The sequence below is a fragment of the Notechis scutatus genome, chromosome 5, assembly GCF_049901735.1.
Source record: "Notechis scutatus isolate UNSWTSFEM ecotype Mainland chromosome 5, rNotScu1.2, whole genome shotgun sequence".
NCBI lineage: Eukaryota > Metazoa > Chordata > Lepidosauria > Squamata > Elapidae > Notechis > Notechis scutatus.
In genome coordinates this window covers 8,188,582-8,208,984 of record NC_142013.1, presented here as the reverse complement: position 1 = coordinate 8,208,984, position 20,403 = coordinate 8,188,582, and the positions used below count along the sequence as shown (strand labels likewise).

The 20,403-nt window shown below is 41.7% G+C and overlaps 1 protein-coding gene across 13 annotated transcripts in view; it reads left to right on the top strand.

Moving 5' to 3' along the window:
- DLG2 (discs large MAGUK scaffold protein 2) overlaps nt 1-20,403 on the top strand; it is a 1,023,659-nt gene that overhangs the window by 118,645 nt on the left and 884,611 nt on the right. For all 13 annotated transcript variants that reach the window (XR_015749696.1, XM_087966067.1, XM_087966065.1 and 10 more), the window contains exon 5: nt 14,760-14,852. Coding sequence is in view for 12 of the 13 variants with exons in the window: in XM_087966067.1 (XP_087822193.1) it covers nt 14,760-14,852 (93 nt within the window). In the remaining variant the exon portion in view is untranslated. The remainder of the gene's footprint in view (nt 1-14,759; nt 14,853-20,403) is intronic.

The window sequence follows — 20,403 nt, the reverse complement described above, 5'->3', positions numbered from 1 at the left end:
ATTTTTGACCGGTTACTTAGGGAGGAGTGTGTGGTAAGCCTTCCCTGCCCCGAAGAATGAAATATTTTTTGGAAATATTAAATATTGCCTTCCAAAGCTTGTTGCTCCTTAACTGCATCTGAGAATCCCACATATCAGCTGCAGATGTGTTGTTGTTCAAGTGTTTTCACCACTCAGTGACCCCCTCAACAGTGACAATCAGAACTCTTCCAGATGATCTCTTGGGAAAAGATGCTAAAATTAGTAGTTGGTCTTCCTCCGTGCCTCTTGTTTTTGCAGTTTCTTTCTTTATTCGTGTCAGAAGCACCTTCAAATGATAGACATGTGACGTTCAAGACACTGCGCAAGTAAAATAGGTATAAAGTAGAAATATAGAAATATAGTACATGTAAAAGTATGTAAAATAATTAGGATTAAAGCTACATGACATCTGTCCATCTATCTCTATAATTATCCATCCATCCATCCATCCATCCATCCATCCATCCATCCATCCATCCATCTATCTATCTATCTATCTATCTATCTATCTATCTATCTATCTATCTATCTATCTATCTATCTCTATCATCCATCCATATATCCATATCCATGGGATATATTAGTTATGTTTCCAGAGAGTAACTTGAAATGTTGAAGGCAATTGAACAAATCATTTCAAAGATAAAATTGCTTTGTTATGTTGTCTTCTTTTCTGGACAACTTTAATTAACCTTGGAAAAAAAGGAGGAAAAATTGGAAAAATACATTTGTCAATGCCTCTTGAAAAGCCAGCAACTCGGTCATGTTTCCCTGTGCCCTAGGTATCTGCTGGGAGTGTCCAAAAAGTTAAGATGACAGCCACAATCAAAGTTCTACCATCTTTTAGATATGTTGTGATGCACCTAAAAAGCAGGAGAGGGTTTTGATTACTTTAACCTCTTTCGATTATTTTGACCTCTTTATGGATAGCCCCACTCCATGTGGTTATTCCTGGCCTGTTATTTCCCATGAAGCTCCAGTCCTTGCACCAGATTTGCGCATCTCAAATTTCAAAGGAAGACAAGTTGCCTTTTGAAAAAGCATTTTGGGACAACCATGACGGGCATGACTGAGAATCTCCATACTGTGGCAAGAAAGTTTGTAAAATGGGGCAAAACTCAACAACTATCTTGCTTGCGATGGAAATTTTGGACTTACAGTAATTATGGTCAAGGACTACCTGTAATTATAATGGTTATATATACGTAACCTTGTAATTCAGAGGTCATTTTCCCATCAATATTAATTTTTCTGGGATGTCAAGGAGAGACGTTTGCTGTGAGATCCTCTTGCTATCCACCATCAATGGACCAGATGAGAGTAGTAGATTTAACAGAGTTGGAAAGGAAAGATTATTTGATCCATTTTATTTTTTTATATTATATTTTTATGTTCTGCCATTCAGTGGTGAGATTCAATTTTTTTTACTACGGGTTCTGTGGGTGTGGCTTGGTGGGCGTGGCAGGGGAAGGATGCTGCAAAATTCCCATTCCCTCTCCACCCCACTAACCTGCTTTCCAGCTCCTTTCTTCTATGTAGGGAAACCAAAGAAGATCCAGCCAATCAGCTGTGACTCGGGAGGCAGAGAATAGCTGGGTGAGGAGGGGCCAGTATTTGAGGTGGTATTTGCCGGTTCTCTGAACCACTCAAAATTTCCACTACCGGTTCTCCAGAACCGGTCAGAACCTGCTGAACACCACCTCTGATTCCATTGTTGCTGTATTTTCCTTTATGAAGATAACTTATACATAAACATTAGCTAAAACAATAAGAATTCAGTTGGTGTAAACCTGTTTCCCAGCAGATTTCCCATAGGTAGTCAGTACGTCCATGGAGGGCAGAGAAAACTGTGGTTTATTTATTGCTCCTAATAATGTCAATATTTTAACTGCTGGGAAAACAGTAAACAGGGTGACTCTGTGTTAAAAATGATCTCTTTTTTAGCAGCTATTGTTCAAAGTCAACGCATAATCTCAGAAGGATTGGGGCGCTTAACTGGTTCTTCTCTAAGAATCTTAGAGTCATTTGTCTTACTTATATACCTATCACCTCTGATCATTTTTGAAATCTAAGCCATTACATGTGAAATGTCCATTCGAGGACAGACTTTTCCATTGTGGTTAAATAAGAAACAAACCATAGGACAGGGACAGTAGGCACATTGGTGCGCTTATGCACGCCCCATACAGACCTCTTAGGAAAGGGGTGAGGTCAATAGTAGACAGTCTAAGGTCAACGTTTTTGGGGTTTGAGTCAGGTAGAGTATTCCAGACATTGACCACTCTGTTGCTGAAGTCGTATTTCCTGCAATCAAGTTTGGTGTGGTTTACCTTGAGTTTGTATCTATTGTGTGCTCTTGTGTAGTTATGGTTGAAGCTGAAGTATTCATTGACAGGTAAGTCATTGCAATGTATGATTTTATATACCATACTTAGATCAGACTGAAGACGGCGTAATTCAAGATTTTCTAGGTCTAGAATTTCAAATCTGGTGGCATAAGGTATTCTACAACGAGTAGAGGAGTGGAGAACTCTTCTTGTGAAATATTTCTGGACTTTCTCAACTGTGCTAATATCAGATACGTAATGTGGGTTCCAGACTGATGAGCTGTATTCGAATATTGGTCTAGCAAATGTTTTGTATGCTCTAGTTAGTAGTGTGATATTACCAGAGAAAAAGCTATGTAGGGTTAGGTTAACAACTCTTAATGCCTTTTTGGCTATGTAGTTACAGTGGGTTCTAGCACTTAGATCATTAGAGATGAGTATTCCAAGGTCCTTTACAGAGCTTGGATCATCAACAAGATCTTGACTATTCAGCTTGTATTTTTTTTCTGATTTTTTTTTTGCCAATATGTAAGACAGAGCATTTATTTGTTGAGATTTGAAGTTGCCATTTGTTTGACCATTCTGATACATAGTCAAGATCTTTTTGAAGGGGTGCAGTATTGTCTGTGGTATGATCACAGAGGTCATTTATTTGGTATGGCTAAGAACATACCAAGATTCGGCCTGTCACAATTTTCTGCTAAAACTCTTTAAAGAGTTTGTTTGTTTAAAGTTTAAATAAGAGTTTAAATAAATAACTGTAAACAATAACGCTGACTTCCCAGCTACTCCAAGGAGCAAACAGTAGTCTAGAATTCTAAAATTAAAGATGAAACCTTGACTTACAATTTATTCATTTAGTGGCCATTCAAAGTTACGACTGCACTTAAGAAAAGTTGCGTATAATCATTTTTCACACTTATGACTGTTGCAGCATCCCCATGGTCATGAGATCGAAATTCAAATGCTTGGCAACTGACTTGTATTTATGACGGTGGCAGTGTCCCGGAGGTCATGTGACCACCTTTTGCGACCTTCTGACATGCAAGTTGTCAGGGTTCCGACGGATGCCCTAATTAATTCATGAGCCTCGAGCCAAGTTTCAAAAGAAATCCAATTATTTATTAGGAGCAACACGTTGGCACTTTCCCCAAGTGCAGTTGGCTCTGCCCTACGTAATTTACTGCCCACCTATGACCCTGTTTCCCCCCTTCTCCCAGAGTGTGTCATAAATCACATCCTCCAACAAAGCACTTTCACAGGCTGTAGAAAACACGCCTCTCCGGCTGGCTCTGGTAACCTGGGACACAATCTTGAGAAAGGTGTGTGTGTGAATGTGCTTCTGGTCATAGTAACCAAATTGCTCCATCCGATTCTGCCCCCTCCTTCTTATGGCAACTCGTGAGGAAGCTAGGAATGCTTTACGAGTTGACACAAGTCAAATGGGGAAGCCAGATTCACTTTACAGTTATGTTACTGACTTAACAATCACAGTGTTTCACTGCATCCACTTCCTGAGTGTGTGAGGGAACATTGCAAATAGATCCTGGATATTGAAGGCAGGAGCGGGGGGCAGCATCCCGTTGGCTTCCAAGGTAGACCAGTAGGAGAACATACCTTGAGATGGTTGATATTCAGATATTCAGAATATAAAACCACAATACAAATATATGAAGAAAGATTGAATGGGCCAAGAGGAGCTGGAAGATGGGAAAGGTATGATTGGGTGGAGTTGATAAGATCATAAAAAAGAGAGAAGTTTAAAGAAGAAAAGCAACATAGGATGTGATAGACGGATATGTGGTCGAGGACAGAGGTGCTATTCAGCTGGTTCTGAGCAGTTCTGGATGACCAATAGCGGAAATTTTGAGTAGTTTGGAGAACCGGCAAATACCGCTTCTGACTGGCCCCACCCCCATCTATTCTCTGCTTCCCGAGTCCCAGCTGATCGGCTGGGTCTTCTTTGGTTGCCCTGCACAGGAGAACGGAGCTGGAAAGCAGGTTGTTGGGGTGAGGAGGGAATGGAGATTTTACAGTATCCTTTCCCTGCCACGCCCCAAAAGCCACAACACGCCCACCAAGCCACGCCCACAGAACTGGTAGTTTAAAAAAATTGAATCCCACCATTGGTTTGAGGAATACCTGTGTGTAACATTTCATCTTTAATTTTAGAATTCTAGAACTACTATTTGCTCCTTCGGGTAGCTGGGAAGTCCATGTTATTGTTTAATGCTATTTATTCAAACTCTTGTTTAAAATTTAAACAAACAAACTCTTTAAAGTTGTTTTGGCAGCAAAAGCAAGATGGATTTGCAAGAACGATGGAGAGCTTTAGCTCTGTCCCCATTTAGTGTCGTACTTATTTCGTGCCTTTAATTTCTTTGATCGGCCACCTCTTACCCCTTTCCTGTGGTCTCCATCGTGTTGCTTACCCTGAATGGGAAAATGTGTTGGCTTATTCATTATGTTTATTTGATTAACTGATAATGTGCCATCAAGATTATGTCAACTCTTAGTGTCCCCATAGATAGATTATTTTTCCCCACGATGCTCCATCCCCAACTTGGTCCTTCAGGTCTTCTAACAGTGTACCCAATGTGGTTATAAGTGAGGCCATCCACTTGCTGCTGATTTTCCTTTCCTTTCCTTTCCTTTCCTTTCCTTTCCTTTCCTTTCCTTTCCTTTCCTTTCCTTTCCTTTCCTTTCCTCTCCTCTCCCTTTCCTTTCCTTTCCTTTCCTTTCCTTTCCTTCCCTTTCTTTTCCTCTCTTCTTTCCATTCCTTTCCCCTTCCCTTCGTTCCTCTCCCCTCTTCTCTCTGCCCCTCCCTTCCCCTCTCCTCCCTTCTCCTCTCTCTCCTCCCTCCTCCTCTCCTCCCTCCTCCTCCTCTCCGCTCCTCTCCTCTCTTCCCTCCTCCTCCTCTCCTCGCTCCTCTCCTCTCCTCCCTCCTCCTCCTCTCCGCTCCTCTCCTCTCCTCCCTTCTCATCTTTTTCTCCTCTCCTCTCCTCCCCTCCCTTCTCCACTCCTTCCTCCTCCTCCTCTCCTCTCCTTTCCTCCCTTCTCTTCTTCCTCCCCTCTCCTCTCCTCTCCTCTCCTCCCTTCTTTTCTTCTTTTTCCTCCTCCTCTCCTCCCTCCTCCTCTCCTCTCCTCTCCTCTCCTCTTCTTCCTCCTCTCCTCTCCTCCCTTCTCCTCTTCTTCCTTCCTCCTCTCCTCTCCTCCTCTTCTTCCTTCTCCTCTTTTCCCATCCCGTCCCGTCCTCTCCTCTCCCCTCCTCTCTTCCTTCTCTCTTCCCTCTGCATTCTGGACCAAGACAAGCTTCTTTAAAGGCAATTTCATGTAGATATACGCACATCCTTACACAGCACTTTAGATGTTACTGAAAGAAGTCTGTGATCCATAACTTTGCCCCAGATGGCTGTGGGGAACCTAATCCATTCACAGTTGCTTCCCACATTGACCAAAAACAATTATTCCTTCTTTTAATTTCTCTTAAAAGATGGTACAAAATAAGTAGGAATATATCTCCATTGCATTGGATAGGACAGCCACCCGTGTCTTTGCTGATGGCATTTTTCGAAAAGCTACGTTGCTCCGATCTCTGATATTCCACGAAGATATTCCATTTCTTTCAGTTGGTCAATTAATTTAGGGAGATTAATATTTAAACATCATTAGGCTTTCTTTCTTCTGGCTCATTTTCTCTCTTTCAACCTATGTGTGTCAAGGTGAGTTTGATTTAAACCAAATAGATTAAAAATCACCCCGTTGAATGATTTAAATTGTGATTTATTCACTGAATGGAAGTCAGAGGCTCAAAGTTGCAAGTCTACAGTTCAGGACATGAGTTTAGTTGAAACCAGAAGTGTTCTTTGGTTCTAATTTCTAATAAAAGTTCATTCTTCTTGTCTGATCTAACTTGATTACACATTATTTAGCAGGCAAAAGAGATGTAGGTTTTATTTTTAGAAGATAACATACCATAAAAAGAATCATTTCATCTTTTTTCCGATTAGTTTTCATCAAGAAAATGATTGATTATCTCCTTTAAAAACAAATTTGCAGGATCATTAAGAGCCAAAATATTTCTAGTTCAATTAATTGTGGTGAATGTTATTCATGCTGTACTAGGAAAAATGCCATCACCAGCTTTAAAACGGTACTAATCATCTTGTTTGTTCTGGCTAGCTTTCTTCAACAAATAGTAAAAAATAGATTATTATGTTACAAAAGAAAAAAAAACAACAACCAATCATGCACTGGTTTTGAATTATTATATTTAGATAGCTTTTTTTTTTTTAAAGTCAATTTAATAAAAGTTGAATAAACAAACCTAAGAGTCTGGAGAGGTATTCAATTCAGTTTTTATCTCTTTTATTCAGACCAGAAAAGGTAAACAAACTTCCCAGCTTCTTCAGGTCCCAAATAATTTTTCATTTTTGAACGAACTCTTCTTCAAACCAATTTTCTCTGGACCAGTATAAGTTGCTGCTCTCAAAATTTAGACTTCATTGATCTCTGAATTCAGCAAGCCATCTGAGCCTGAGAAAGTTCCCACACTTCAGGGTCATGTTATGTGAACTTTTCAAACGGCACAGACTTTTTCTCAAAGTATGAAGAATGCGTTGGATTGGTGCAGGGGTGGGATGCTACCGGTTCGGCCCGGTTCTATAGAACCGGTAGCTCTGAAGAGCAGCAGACACTGAACCGGTTCCGTGTCTGCTGCTCTGTTTGGCCCACCCACTGGCCCAGGCTCTTGGCTGTCCTTTATTTCCTGTTTTATTAACCTCAGCTGATTTGCATGGCACAGCTGAGGTTGAAAAAGCAGGAAAGAAGAGGAGTTGGAAATGCTACGCTTCCGCACGCAGCGCTTGTCAGCTGTCCAGGTGGCACAACTGAGGTTTTTTGGAAATGGTCTATACACGCGTGCAAAACGCACTCTCACCAGGGGTGGGATGCTACCTGCCAGAGAACCGGCAAATCGCGCCACTGGCTGGCCCCACCCCCTCACTCCTTACCTGGCATGCACGCCATCAATCTTGCCTGCTAAGTTGCCATTTTTCCTTCCCCGCCCCGACCATTAGCCGTTCTGCTGTGCCAGGAGATTTAGATTAGCCAGAAAGCAGGAAATCATTGCATTTCTTGCTTTCTAGCTAATCTAAAAGCAGAGCTGAACCTTCCTTAGGACCGAAGGTTCTATTTTTCAATGCAGACTCAGGTAGCCGATGGCAGATAAATAGATCTCTAAGTGAAGCTGTGATTCTGTGAGAAACTCAATCTGCCTGCCTGCTTTGCCTGATTTTGGGTAAAGGTTGCTCTTTTTTTATTAAAAAAAAATCAATATTTACATCAATATTTATAATATTTACATACAAGCCATGCCCAGCCAGTCACATGACCACCAACCCACGCCCAGTCAGCAAGCCACACCTCGCCAGTCGCATGACTACCAAGCCACACCCACAAATTAGGCCACACCCACAGAACCAGTTGTTAAGAAATTTGAATCCCACCCCTGGATTGGTGGACAATAGACAGTGGGTGGCCTAAAGGGGAAAAGGGGAATTTACCTATGCTGCTTTATGTGGGAACCTTTAGAATTGGCTTTGCTTCTTTTGTGCCTATATGGATCTATCTATCAGTAAAATTCTACCCTTGGTAAAATTATGTCCCAGAAATTTCTTTTTCTGCATATGCCAATGGGACAGTTGACAGGATCATTTATTTATTGATGGTTCGAAGTTACATTGGCCGCTGAGTTTCTACTTTTCTTTTTGGGGAAAATATTCTGTCTTTTTAGTATATCCTAAAATATTTCATTTTCCTAGGAGAGGGGTGGGTTTTAACTTCCAGCACCAGCAAAGACGAGGAAAAAAAAAGAATGAAAAGTATGAAGCCCTCAGAACGTGTGTGACTATCCCAAGTGGGCCTTCATCAAATCTCAAAGAAGACTCTACAGAAGCTCCTCCATAACAGATAACAAAGAGAACTATAAACGAAGCAACGTTGTCATTCCGCAGGTTGCAGGCATATAAGAAAAGCTCAGGAGGATCTCCAACCAACACAACATAGGTGCACACTTCAAACCCAAGAAGACACTAAAGCAGAAACTTGTCCACCCCAAGGATAAAACACAAACTGAGCAATGTGGTATATGCAGTACAATGCAGTGAGCCGTGTGCAGATCTGTACATTGGGAAAACAAAAAAACCACTTCATAAAGGCATGGCACAACATAGGAGAACAAAGCCATCAGGATTAAATTCAGCAGTCCATCTGCATTTAAAAGATACAGGCCACTCTTTTGAAGACAACAAAGTCCAGATTTTGGACAGAGAAGACCTCTGGTTTAAAAGAGGGGTTATCTATGACAAAAATTGAACAGCCCTCCCTCAACAGAGGGGGAGGGGGGATACAACATCATCTATCTCCAGTCTACAACACAGTCCTTTCAACAGTTCCAAGAAGGCTCCACACCCATTTGCATTACTCAGATGACCCTGATGATGGAGACAAACCTCCAAGGGGCCTCAACGACCCTCTCAAAGGATGCAAATGACCAGCCGTCTGCAAGGAGTATCAATCCTTCCATTTCCCCACCCTCCAGTCAGAGCTGAAGAAGCTTCTTGGATGAGGAGCGAAACATCTTCAAATAAAAACTAGACAGTCAAGTTGCCTCTTGGAAAAAGCACCTTTGGGACAACCTGGATGAACGAGAATCTCCATAGATATCTAATTCATGGCAGGTTCTAGTTGAGAATATTCCTGTGCATAGGACGAGTAGCAATAAATCGGTTTAATTGGACCTACAGATGTGGGCCTGATCCTTTGTGCCTAACCAGGACCGGTTTCACCTGCATTGCATAGCAATGGAAATTCTGTCCCAACTGCGGTTGTAAGACAAGGCCTACCTTTATTTAGTACATGCATTTCTTGAATGAATTGTCCATTGTCCATTGATTACAGTTGATATTATGATGCTTGGATGACCATAACATGGCCAGGTTCTTTCCTCCGTGGTTAAGGATTGACTGTATCTTAATAGCATTGGCAAGAAAATGGAGATAGCACTTATTCAATTAATTTTCTTAGGGCTTAGAGTGAAATTGTCAATCTCCGCATTCAGAGCTACACTTAGGTTCTATCTACAATTGAGCCACATCCAAAAGATAATATTTATTATTCTCTGCAGGCTGTTCAAGTTCACGCAAAGAGACTTCAGAATATCTATCAAAAGTTCAATATTTCTCTTTAGTTCCATCTTGGCCCTGACAGTTCCATTTATTTCTTCGTTGCTTGATTCATCCATTGCAATCAGAAGAGGCTGGTTCATTACAGAACACTTCAAACAGTCCATGGGAAGATTGTAGCTTCTTATGCAGTAATGTGGACATTACTGGATACATCGATTGCTTTGATAAGGAAAATTCTACCTTCTGCTTACTCAAAGCGCATATAATGAAATCAGTGAGAATATTGCTCTACTATAGTTGCTTTACCATAATTTCTCAGTTATTTGCACTTTTCTTATTCATTTCTGGTACTTTTTTGTGGGAAGCCCTTGCCCTACCAGAAGAATGAAATAGAATAGAATAGAATAGAATAGAATAGAATAGAATAGAATAGAATAGAATAGAATAGAACAGAACAGAACACAACACAACACAACACAACACAACACAACACAACACAATACAATACAATAACACAGTTGGAAGGGACCTTGGAGGTCTTCTAGTCCAACCCCCTGCTTAGGCAGGAAACCCTACACCACTTCAGACAAATGGTTATCCAACATCTTTTTAAAAACGTCCAGTGTTGGAACATTCACAACTTCTGGAGGCAAGTTGTTCCACTGATTAATTGTTCTAACTGTCAGGAAATTTCTCCTTAGTTCCAGATTGGATCTTTCCTTGATTAGTTTCCATCCATTGCTTCTTGTCCTGCCTTCAAGTGCTTTGGAGAATAGCTTGACTCCCTGTTCTTTGTGGCAGCCCCTGAGATGTCAGAACACTGCTAACATGTCTCCCCTAGTCCTTCTTTTCATTAAACTAGACATACCCAGTTCCTGCAACCATTCTTCAGATGTTTTAGCTTCTAGTCCCCTAATCATCTTTGTTGCTCTAATATTTTGAAGAATATTTAAAAAGGCAGAATATTGTATTTCCCTAAATGAGAAATGGAGAAACATGTTTTTTTAAAGGCGGGAAGCAGACTCTCTCTTTCTTAATAGCCCGCCCCCCCCAGCAGATATTTTATGCCCTTTAAGTATGAGGAAGCCAGCCTATCTACAAAACAAAAGACCTTCAGCTTCAGGGTGATGGGATTCAGAACAGGACACAACCCTTCAGGACATACAGTAATAGAATTAATAGGAGGACCCTCTGTGGCACAGTGGTTAGAGTGCAGTACTGCAAGCTACTTTTGCAGCCAGCTACCTAGAGTTTGGCAGTTCAAATCCCACCAGGCTTTTATTTATTTTTATTTTATTTGGTTTGTCAATTGCTTACAAGATAATACTGTAGGTATAAGTAAAAAACATAGCTATGAATACATGGATACATATAAGAAAAATAAAAGAAACAATAGGACAGGGACAGTAGGCACGTTGGTGCGCTTATGCATGCCCCCTACAGACCTCTTAGGAAAGGGGTGAGGTCAATAGTAGACAGTCTAAGGTTAAAGTTTTTGGGGTTTGGGGAAGAAACCACAGAGTCAAGTAGAGTATTCCAGACATTGACCACTCTGTTGCTGAAGTCGTATTTCCTGCAATCAAGTTTGGTGCGGTTAACCTTGAGTTTGTATCTATTGTGTGCTCTTGTGTTATTATGGTTGAAGCTGAAGTATTCATTGACAGGTAAGTCATTGCAATGTATGATTTTATATACTATGCTTAGATCAGACCGAAGGTGGCGTAGTTCTAGGTTTTCTAGGTCTAGAATTTCGAGTCTGGTGGCATAAGGTATTCTGCAACGAGTAGAGGAGTGGAGAACTCTTCTTGTGAAATATTTCTGGACTTTCTCAACTGACGTGGTCACATGATTAACTTTTGCGACCTTCTGACAAGCAAAGTCAATGGAGAACCCGGTGATTGTTATTTTCATTCAAGTCAATTTCAACTCATAGTGACCACATAGATGGACCTTCTCCAGGTTGTGTCCATTATGTGCCATTAGATCACCGTTGCCTGTTAGGAACCACATAGATATCTCCCCAGGTCGGCCTGGCCCCATTGTCACTGTAACTGAATTCCTCTATATTGCTGTGAGTTCCCTCCCTCCCTTCCTCCCTCCCTCCCTTCTTCCCTCCCTCCCTCCTTCTTTCCTTCCGTCCTTCCTTCCTTTCTCCTTCCCTCCCTCCCTCCCTCTCTCCCTTTCTTCCCTCCTTCTTCCCTTCTTCACTTCCACCCTCCCTCCTTCTTTCCTTCTTTCCTTCCTTCCATCCATCCTCCCTCCCTCCCTCCCTTCCCTCCTTTTCTTCCTTCCTTCTTTCTTTCCTTCCTCCCTGCTTCCCTTTCTTTCTTTCTTTCTTTCTTTCTTTCTTTCTTTCTTTCTTTCTTTCTTTCTTTCTTTCTTTCTTTCTTTCTTTCTTTCTTTCTTTCTTTCTTTCTTTCTTTCTTTCTTTCCTTCTTTCTTTCTTCCTTCCTTCCTTCCTTCCTTCCTTCCTTCCTTCCTTCCTTCCTTCCTTCCTTCCTTCCTTCCTTCCTCCCTCCCTCCCTCCCTCCCTCCCTCCCTCCCTCCCTCCCTCCCTTCCATGACTTCTACAGAGAGCTGGGTCTGACTCATATTAATAAAAATTGCAGAATCCCTGGGACACGTGATTCCCTTTTGCGTCCTTCTGATAAGTAAAGTCAACGGGGAAGCCAGACTCACTTAACAACCGTGTTACTAATTTAACAATTGCAGTGATTCACTTAACAACCATGGCAAGAAAGGTCATAAAATGGGACAAAATTCACCTAACAAATGTTTCGCTTAGAAATAGAAATTTTGGACTCAATTGTCATCGTAAGCCAAGGAGTACCTGTAAATAAATTTTTAAAAAAATAGCACCAATGCCAGTGCAGAGATTTACCTGACATAGTTTCTTAGGAAATAAAACATATTTCTCATATTGAATCGAATAAAATCAAATCATATTGAGACATATCCTTGGCGGTCATTCAGTTCTGTTCCTCTATATGTTTCAACCACTTTTTTTTTGCAACTGTAGAATTATATTGATTTCCTATCTTTTAGTGCACATATATTCTTTTAGTTTATATATTCATATTTATTTGTTTCATTCTGTGTCTGATTGCAGGCTTTATGGCCATAATAAAAATTTGATTTGATTTAATATGCTGGTTTACTATTCAAAAGCCCATCCAATGCATTTTCAAAACAAGGACAACTGTTTTCTAAGGATGGTTGTTATACCACAGGCGGTGTTGTAAATGGAATTATTCCCAGGAAATGCCATATTGTGGTTGTTTCTGGCAATGTGTTGAATAAACAGTTTGGATTATGTATTTATGCAAGATGGGTATTGGTTGAAAGAGGGGAAAGGAATATTCTACAGAGCAAGCAATGGATGGAAACTAATCCAGGAGAGAAGCAACTTAGAACTAAGGAGAACTTTCCTGACAATGACAACAATTAAGCAGTGGAATGACTTGCCACCAGAAGTTGTGCATGCTCCTGTGGGAAGAAATATCCATCTGGTTCAGTTCCAAGCTGGGAGAAAGACACTGGAAACATGGAGGCTGATTGGAAAGGTGGTTTATTGATGAAGCAGAACCACATGGGTTCTGGTGCAGCTGACAAAATGGAGTTGAGAGTGTTTGTGTATGTGGGGGGTGTTATAGCTTATTTGAGCTATAGCTTCTTTGAGCTTGAGCTTCCTGTTCCTGTGCAAGAACATGTATTCTATTGGCTGTTGTCAGGTTATATAGGGGTCACAGCTGGCTCTATAGGCAAAAGAGGAAATGCAGAACCTAGGTCCTTGTCTGAGGTAATCTGGTCAGCCTCTGGCTTATTATCTGAACTCCCAGGTGAAGTTTGAACTGCTCTGGGATGATGTAATGAAGGGGCTTGTGTTCTGAAAGGGTGTTGGGCAATTCCTATTGTGGCTTAGTGGCTTTCATCCTGTGTTGGATCTTGAATGAGTGCTAATCCTAACCTTCTGCCTTAGTTCCGACTTAGTTCAGTCTTAGCTGCAGGGAATTTCAAAGCATCCTGTCTTGAATGGATTACCAAATCTGCATTTCTAAAAGCTGCCTCCTCAGTTTCTGCTTGGGAGCAGGGAGACTGGGGTTAGTTCCTGCCTTTAAAAAAACATGTTTATCCATTTTTCCCTTTGGGGAAATATAGCATATTTTTTGCACTATAAGATGCTCCAGACCATAAGACGCACCTAGCCTGGGGAGGAAAACAAGAAAAAAAAAATCTGCCTCTGCCTCCCAGCAATTTGTCCCCTTGCAGCAAACAGCAAACAGCCTGGTCAGCCTCAGTACAGCCTGATTTAGCACGAGCAGCTGGTTGGTGGTTGGATCATCCTCCTGGAATACCGCCAATCAGCTGTTCCAGGCTGTGGGGATTGCCGCCACCCATTGCCGCCTCAGTGCACGCCATTTTTGGCCTCTGTGCACCCCATTTATGGCTTTCCCTCGTCCCATTTTTGGTCCGTTCCAGGCAGCGGGGATCACCATCACTGCCATTTGGCGGTGGTGGATGGCAACAGCAATCGGTGGCAGTCAGCGGCTGTGGCAATTGCCGCTGCTTGGAATGGGCCAAAGACAGAATGCGTGGAGCCCCCAAAAAGGAGTGCGCAGAGGCTGAAAACAGGGCACACGGAGGCAGAAAATGGCCGAAGGGTGGGGGCTGGCAGATGGGCGTGGCTTCGGCAACATTCGCTCTATAAGACCCACTTTTTGGGGGGAGGGGGAGTGTGTCTTATAGTGCAAAAAATACAGTAATATTGTGCCTTTTTAAAATATATTTCCCAAAATATTTCATTCTTCTAGGATGGGTAGGTTCTGATTTTCTACACTCCAAGACTGGAGGTTTTTTTTTAGAATAGAATAGAATTCTTTATTGGCCAAATGTGATTGGATACACAAGGAATTTGTCTTGGTGCATAGGCTCTCACTGTACATAAAAGAAAAGATACATTTGTCAAGAGTCAAGAATCATAAGATTCCACACTTAATGATAGCCATAGGGTACAGAAGAGATTGGGCAAGCATTTATCCAGAATAGTATAGGTTTTCCTGCATGAAGAGGGGTTGGATTAGAAGACTTCCAAGGTCCCTTCCAACTCTGGTATACTATTATGAGTTTTGGATTAAAATGGAATATTGATTTTTTTTTTTTTTTAGGAACAGTGAATCTGGTTGTTGGGAAGACTGTTTGGTGAACACTCGTTCTTCTTTTCTAGATAGTGGTTTCAGATGGGACTGACAGATCTGAGGTATATGAACATCAGGAGAAGGAGAAATCAGATCACTGTTCCACTGAGCACGTTACCAAGGTAAGCCGTTGGGGAAGTTTTATTTTTTATGTGTTTATTTAAGCAATGTATGCTGCTTCCTTTCTTGCTACTGAGTGTCTGACAAGAAGCTAAAAGCAGAAAAGAAAATAACTCTCTTTTTGTTGTTGTTCTAAAAAAAAAAATGGAACCCTAGTCGATCAATACACCATGGGCCAAAGGTCAAAATAGATTATTCCAACTTTCAGTCAATATGAAACGGCAATTAACTAACCAACCACGTAAGAGGGATGACCTAACACCCCAGATCAAATGTCTGAGACAATTTATAATTTCTTCCTTTGATTATACCAGGTTTCTTCTTGGTTCTGTTACATCGTAGGTTTATTTTCCCGCTAGCAATTCATAGCGTTTTTTTTGTCTCGTGCAACTGTTTTCATGCTGAAATTACTGTAACTCTCCTCCTTTCCCCTCCCCTCTTCCCTTTCCTTTATCTCCTCTCCTTGCTTCCCTTGCTTTCCTCCTTCCCTTTGTCTCTCCCCTCCTCTCCTCCCCTTTCCTTCCCTCCTTTCCTCCTTCCCTTTGTCTCTCCTTTCCTCCCTTCCCTTGCATTCCTCCCTCCGTTTGTCTCCTCTCCCCTCCCTCCCTCAATATGCTTTGAGTTAGCAATATTATTGGAGGCGAACACAGGATAAAATCCTGAATTGCTTGTGTTGTACATATAAACTAGCAGCGGGATTCTCAAGGCAAAAACTAATATATGGGCAGCATCATTTTGCAGTCCCTTTGCACTTTAGAACTTTGTTTGGCTCTATTAGCAAATGCTGGTCAGTTTCCCAATAAGTGGACAGGAAGACAGAATGCCCAGGGAGAGAAAATTACTTTTATATTGACATAGTAATGATCATTACAGTTGTGTACATCTCAGCAGTGAAGGTGAATGGACATACAGGTTAATAACGCTATTTCTTACTGTCATAGTTCTTCTTCTGTAATAAAGACTAGTTTTCTAGTCAGGGTGAAGTTAAAAAATAAAGATATCCATTAATGTGACATGGTATTTTTACGGGTTTAGAGTTTGGCAACCTCCTCCCCCAAAACTCAATTCTTTGTTAAGTGCTACAAATGAGTTTTGACTTTCTGGTCTTTTTCTTTTTCTTCTTGGCTCCTTTCAGAATTTTTTTTTTTAAAGATGGATATTTTAATATCTATAAAAGGAATATTAAGTTCAAAAGGGAAGAAAATAGAAGCTGGTGGGTTGATAGGACGGTGGATCAACTCAAGGCTATCTATCATCTTTGCTTTGAAATTAACACTATGGAAAATGCAAGTTAGTCGTGTCCAGAATATTACTGCATGATAAAATCTCTGGCAACACTTCAACATTAGTTACAACAACATTAGCCTACTTCAGCTATTCCAGAAATGGTAATCATGGTTAGAGTTGGTTACTGTCAGGATAGGAGACCACCAGAAAATCAATGGTTGTTAGACTAGGTTGGGAAATGAAGAAAAAAAAATCAGATGAAACAATGACAAACAGATGTATTCTTAAGAAAATACCTGGACATTGAATTGCTATTATTTGAAAAATGTTTGCGGTTATCCACCAATTATCACACAATGAATTCATACAGTGTAGGAACTACAAGGAGGGCCGCGATGGCTCAGCAATTAAAAGGTGTGGAGCTTGTCATCTGGAAAACTGAAGGTCTGTGTTTAAGAACTGAGCACTGCCTGACAGGGTGAGCTCCCATTACTTGCCTCAACTCCTGCCAACCTAGCACTTCGAAAGCATGCAAATGCGAGTAGATAAATAGGTACCACTTTGCTGGGAAGATAACGGCATTCCTTGTGCCTTGGTGTGTAGTCCTGCTGGCCACCTGATCACGGAAGCACTTTCGGGCAATGCTGGCTCCCTTGGCTAGGAAACGGAAATGAGTAGCGCTCCGTAGAGTCAGACATAGCTGGGCAGGGGAAATCTTTACCTTTGTGTAATTATCCACACAATGAATTAATACAGCGTAAGAACCACAGAGATGATCTGAGTGAGCAGATAATACTTCTACTTTTAAAAATTTCTGGCCAAATACAATTAGCTTAAAGGCAGCACCGAGAAGGCTGGTTATTCCTTTAAAAAGCATACATGTAGTAGCACAGTTTGAATAATGCAAATAATACCTTTGACTAGAAGGGCAGAAGAAAATTAAGATGGAATCAGGGGAAGGTAACTTCGCTTCAGTGCTGAGAAGCGCTTTGAAAAAGGCCATGCCTTGTAAAGTATTATTTGGGGGGAAATCGCTTTGCGATTTCATTTTCACTCCCTGCTGCAGGAACGGGTCCTCCATGCATAATTTATCTGCTTCTGGTTTCTATTATACTGAGAGGGCACATAATAATGAGAGAAAAGCAGTTGTATCTTTATGGGTCATAGAAATTGTAGGTTTAAAATACGAGTCCGAAGCGCCTAATCATATTGGCAACCGTGGGTCCACTTAGGAAGGCACCCCACCAATCGTGTTGAATCAGATAGCAACCTCCTCTTATTGGTCACATATGCACTATAAAAGGAAAGATGTTAAGGATTTTTCTTTTTTTTAGTTATTTGCATCATTTTGATGGCAGATGTCGATCGTTGTTCTGAGCAAATCTCCACCCGGGAACAGTTCAGCTAGGGAAGAGGCCTTGTACTTCACAGATGTTGCCTGGCTGGATAAAACAGGCATTTGGCAAACAACATGTATTCCTTTCTAAAAAGCAGATGTTGTGTGAGAAAAGCAGGACCTCTTTCTGGGCGCTGTTTTCTCGGTGGAAATGGTCTCTCTCCAAAGCTCCAATTAAGAAAACAATAGAGAAATGTTAAATTGTCGACTGCTGGGGTGGATGGGGGTCCATCTTGCTGCTCCTGGGAAAGTGAGTATCCAAGCCAAGTCGAAAACTGCCAGGGAATTCTTGAAGCTTGGCCTTCAGACAAATTAGCCATCAGTAAATATATAGAAATAAACCACATTTACACACCATTTGAAAGAGACAATCAGAACTAAGAAACATAAAGACCAAAGTGTATCCCTTCCAGCAACAAACCAACACCCAGATAAGCAGGGATTAAGACCAGACAAACGATTAAGCAGAAAACCACCAAGAAATGATCAAGGAGAACACCATACCTCCTGTGATGACCCAGGGTGGGATACAAAATAAACACAGTCACAAAAAAACAGGTGAAGCCCCTTTTATTCCTTCACTTTGCTTCCAAGCTCCAAATATCTTTGACTGGAGACAAAAAACTCCCACACAAGCAGTTACAAGAAGGAGGAAATGCCCTTTAAATTATAAAGAGTAAAAAACAACACAAACCAGGCAAGATAAGGGCTGGAGGACGTCCACAGATAACAGAACACACACTGGGAAGAACGCCACACTCAGAGAGGAACCATAAATTAGAGATATTTCCACGCTTTGTTTCCAGCACTCGCCAGTACACATGTCCATCCTCTTATCCAGTTGTCACAGCTGCAGCCCATGAAGAGGATCAAGGCCCTCTCCTCCCCAGTAGACCATGTCTCTTCTTTATCCTCTCTTCCCTGCGTGCCCTAGGATGGAGAGGGGATGGGTCTGGGTCCTCCTCTGACTGCCCAGCCGGCCTCTGCCCTTCCCCAGCTTCTCCACAACCTCCAGAGCCACACTTCCACTCCCTGTCAGCTGTTCCTCCTCTCCCTTAGAGTCAGTCTCCACCACGGGCATGACACCTCCACCAACAATGGAAGAGGAAGCTACTGTATATAAATAAATAGGAAACCTCATATTCATTCATACTGATGATGTTCCCTAGCTGGGTAATGAAATGTCTGCAATCAAACCACTAAGCTCAGAGAGCACCAAGGACTTCATTTATTACTTACTAGCTCGATACCCGTACTTCACTATAAAACTATGTGGTCGGGCTTAGTTTTTGGGGAGGAAAATAAGGGGGGGGAAAATCTGCCTCTGCCTACCAGCATCCATCTGTATTCATCTGGCTAGCATCCTGTCAGTGTGTGAGAGAGTTGAGAGCTGTTTGGAAACAAGCAGTATTTGCTGTGTGAGCAAAAAGGAGACAGCAAGGAGCCTGGGCATGGCTTAGCTCAACTGTTCTGTACTAAAGCTGCTTGGTGCTGTGAAACTAAAACTGAAACTGAAATTCCTCTCCTCTGTTTTGTGTTTTGCATTTGGAAGAGATTTATTTTCAGGTGGGGAGGGGGAGTAGAACTCCTTAGCATCAGAGCGTGTTAATAATAATATAAGAAATACTAATGCTCTGGTGGTCATTTCGAAAAATCCTTTCTTAGTGAGCACCTAGAAGCCAAAAGGAACATACATGCCAAATTTCAAGTTTGTAGGCTTTACGGTTCTGGAGATTTTGTGATGATGTGTGAGTGATATTTCGCTTTTATATAGATAGATGTATTTTTTTTTTTTAGATTTGTAGTCAACTTTCTCTGCAGAAACAAACACCAAAACCAAAACAATGTACATAGCACTTCCTCGTCTGTTTTTCCCCCCCTATTAAAATCCTGAAGAGTAGGATGCACTAAGAGATAGCAATTGTTGCAAAATCATCCAGAGAATTTCCACAAGTGCGGGCAAGTCCGATTGATCAGATCAACACCAATGAAATATATAGGCAGTCCTTGACTTATTATGACAATTGAGCCCAAAATTTACGTTGCTAAGTGAGACAGTGGCTTAGTGAATTTTGCCCTATTTTACGATCTTTCTTGCCACAGTTGTGAAGTGCATCACACCAGTGAATAGGCTAAATTAGTAACACGGTTGTTAAGTGAATTTTAATCTTCCCCATTGACTTTGTCAGAAGGTCGCAAAAGGGGGGGTCAGCTGCCCCTAGGACACTGCAACCGTCATAACTATGAACCAGTTGTCAAGCATCCAAATTTTGATCTTGTGACCATGGGGGATGCTGCAACGGCCGTAAGTGTGAAAAATGCACATAAATCACTTTTTTTTCAGTGCTGTTCTAACTTCGAAACATCAGTAAATGACTGTGTGATGACCCAAAGAGGTGTGGCACAAAGGCAACACAGTCAGATAATCAGTAGGACTCCCTTTAATAGCTCCAACTTTGCCCCCAATGTCCAGGTTACCTTCTTGCTGGAGAAAAACTCTCCCAGGAACAGCCTTTGGCTGCAGAGAATCAAATCCAAAACGTGGTCAACAAAAACTGTAGCTATAAGACCAATCAAGGCAAGATGAGGTAATTAGTCTGGCAGGGCAAGAGAAGGAATTCCAGACGTGAAGGCATGGCAATAACTCAACACATTTGGGAGGATGCCAGGAACATAGATAACCAAAGTCAACACAAGTTAAACTCACGTTTGCTCCAAGCAGCTGCAGTACTCAGCATGCAACTTTCTTTCCAGCTGTGGCTAATGAACGGAATCAGGGCCCTTTCCTCCCCCATAAGCCACGCAACCCACCTTGCTCTCTTCTCGGTTCCTCCCATGCATGCCCTAGGATAAAGAGGGGGTGGGCCTGGGTCTTCCTCTGAACTCTCTCTCCCTTGTTCTACCTCTTCCCTGCTCTGCCCAACTGGACT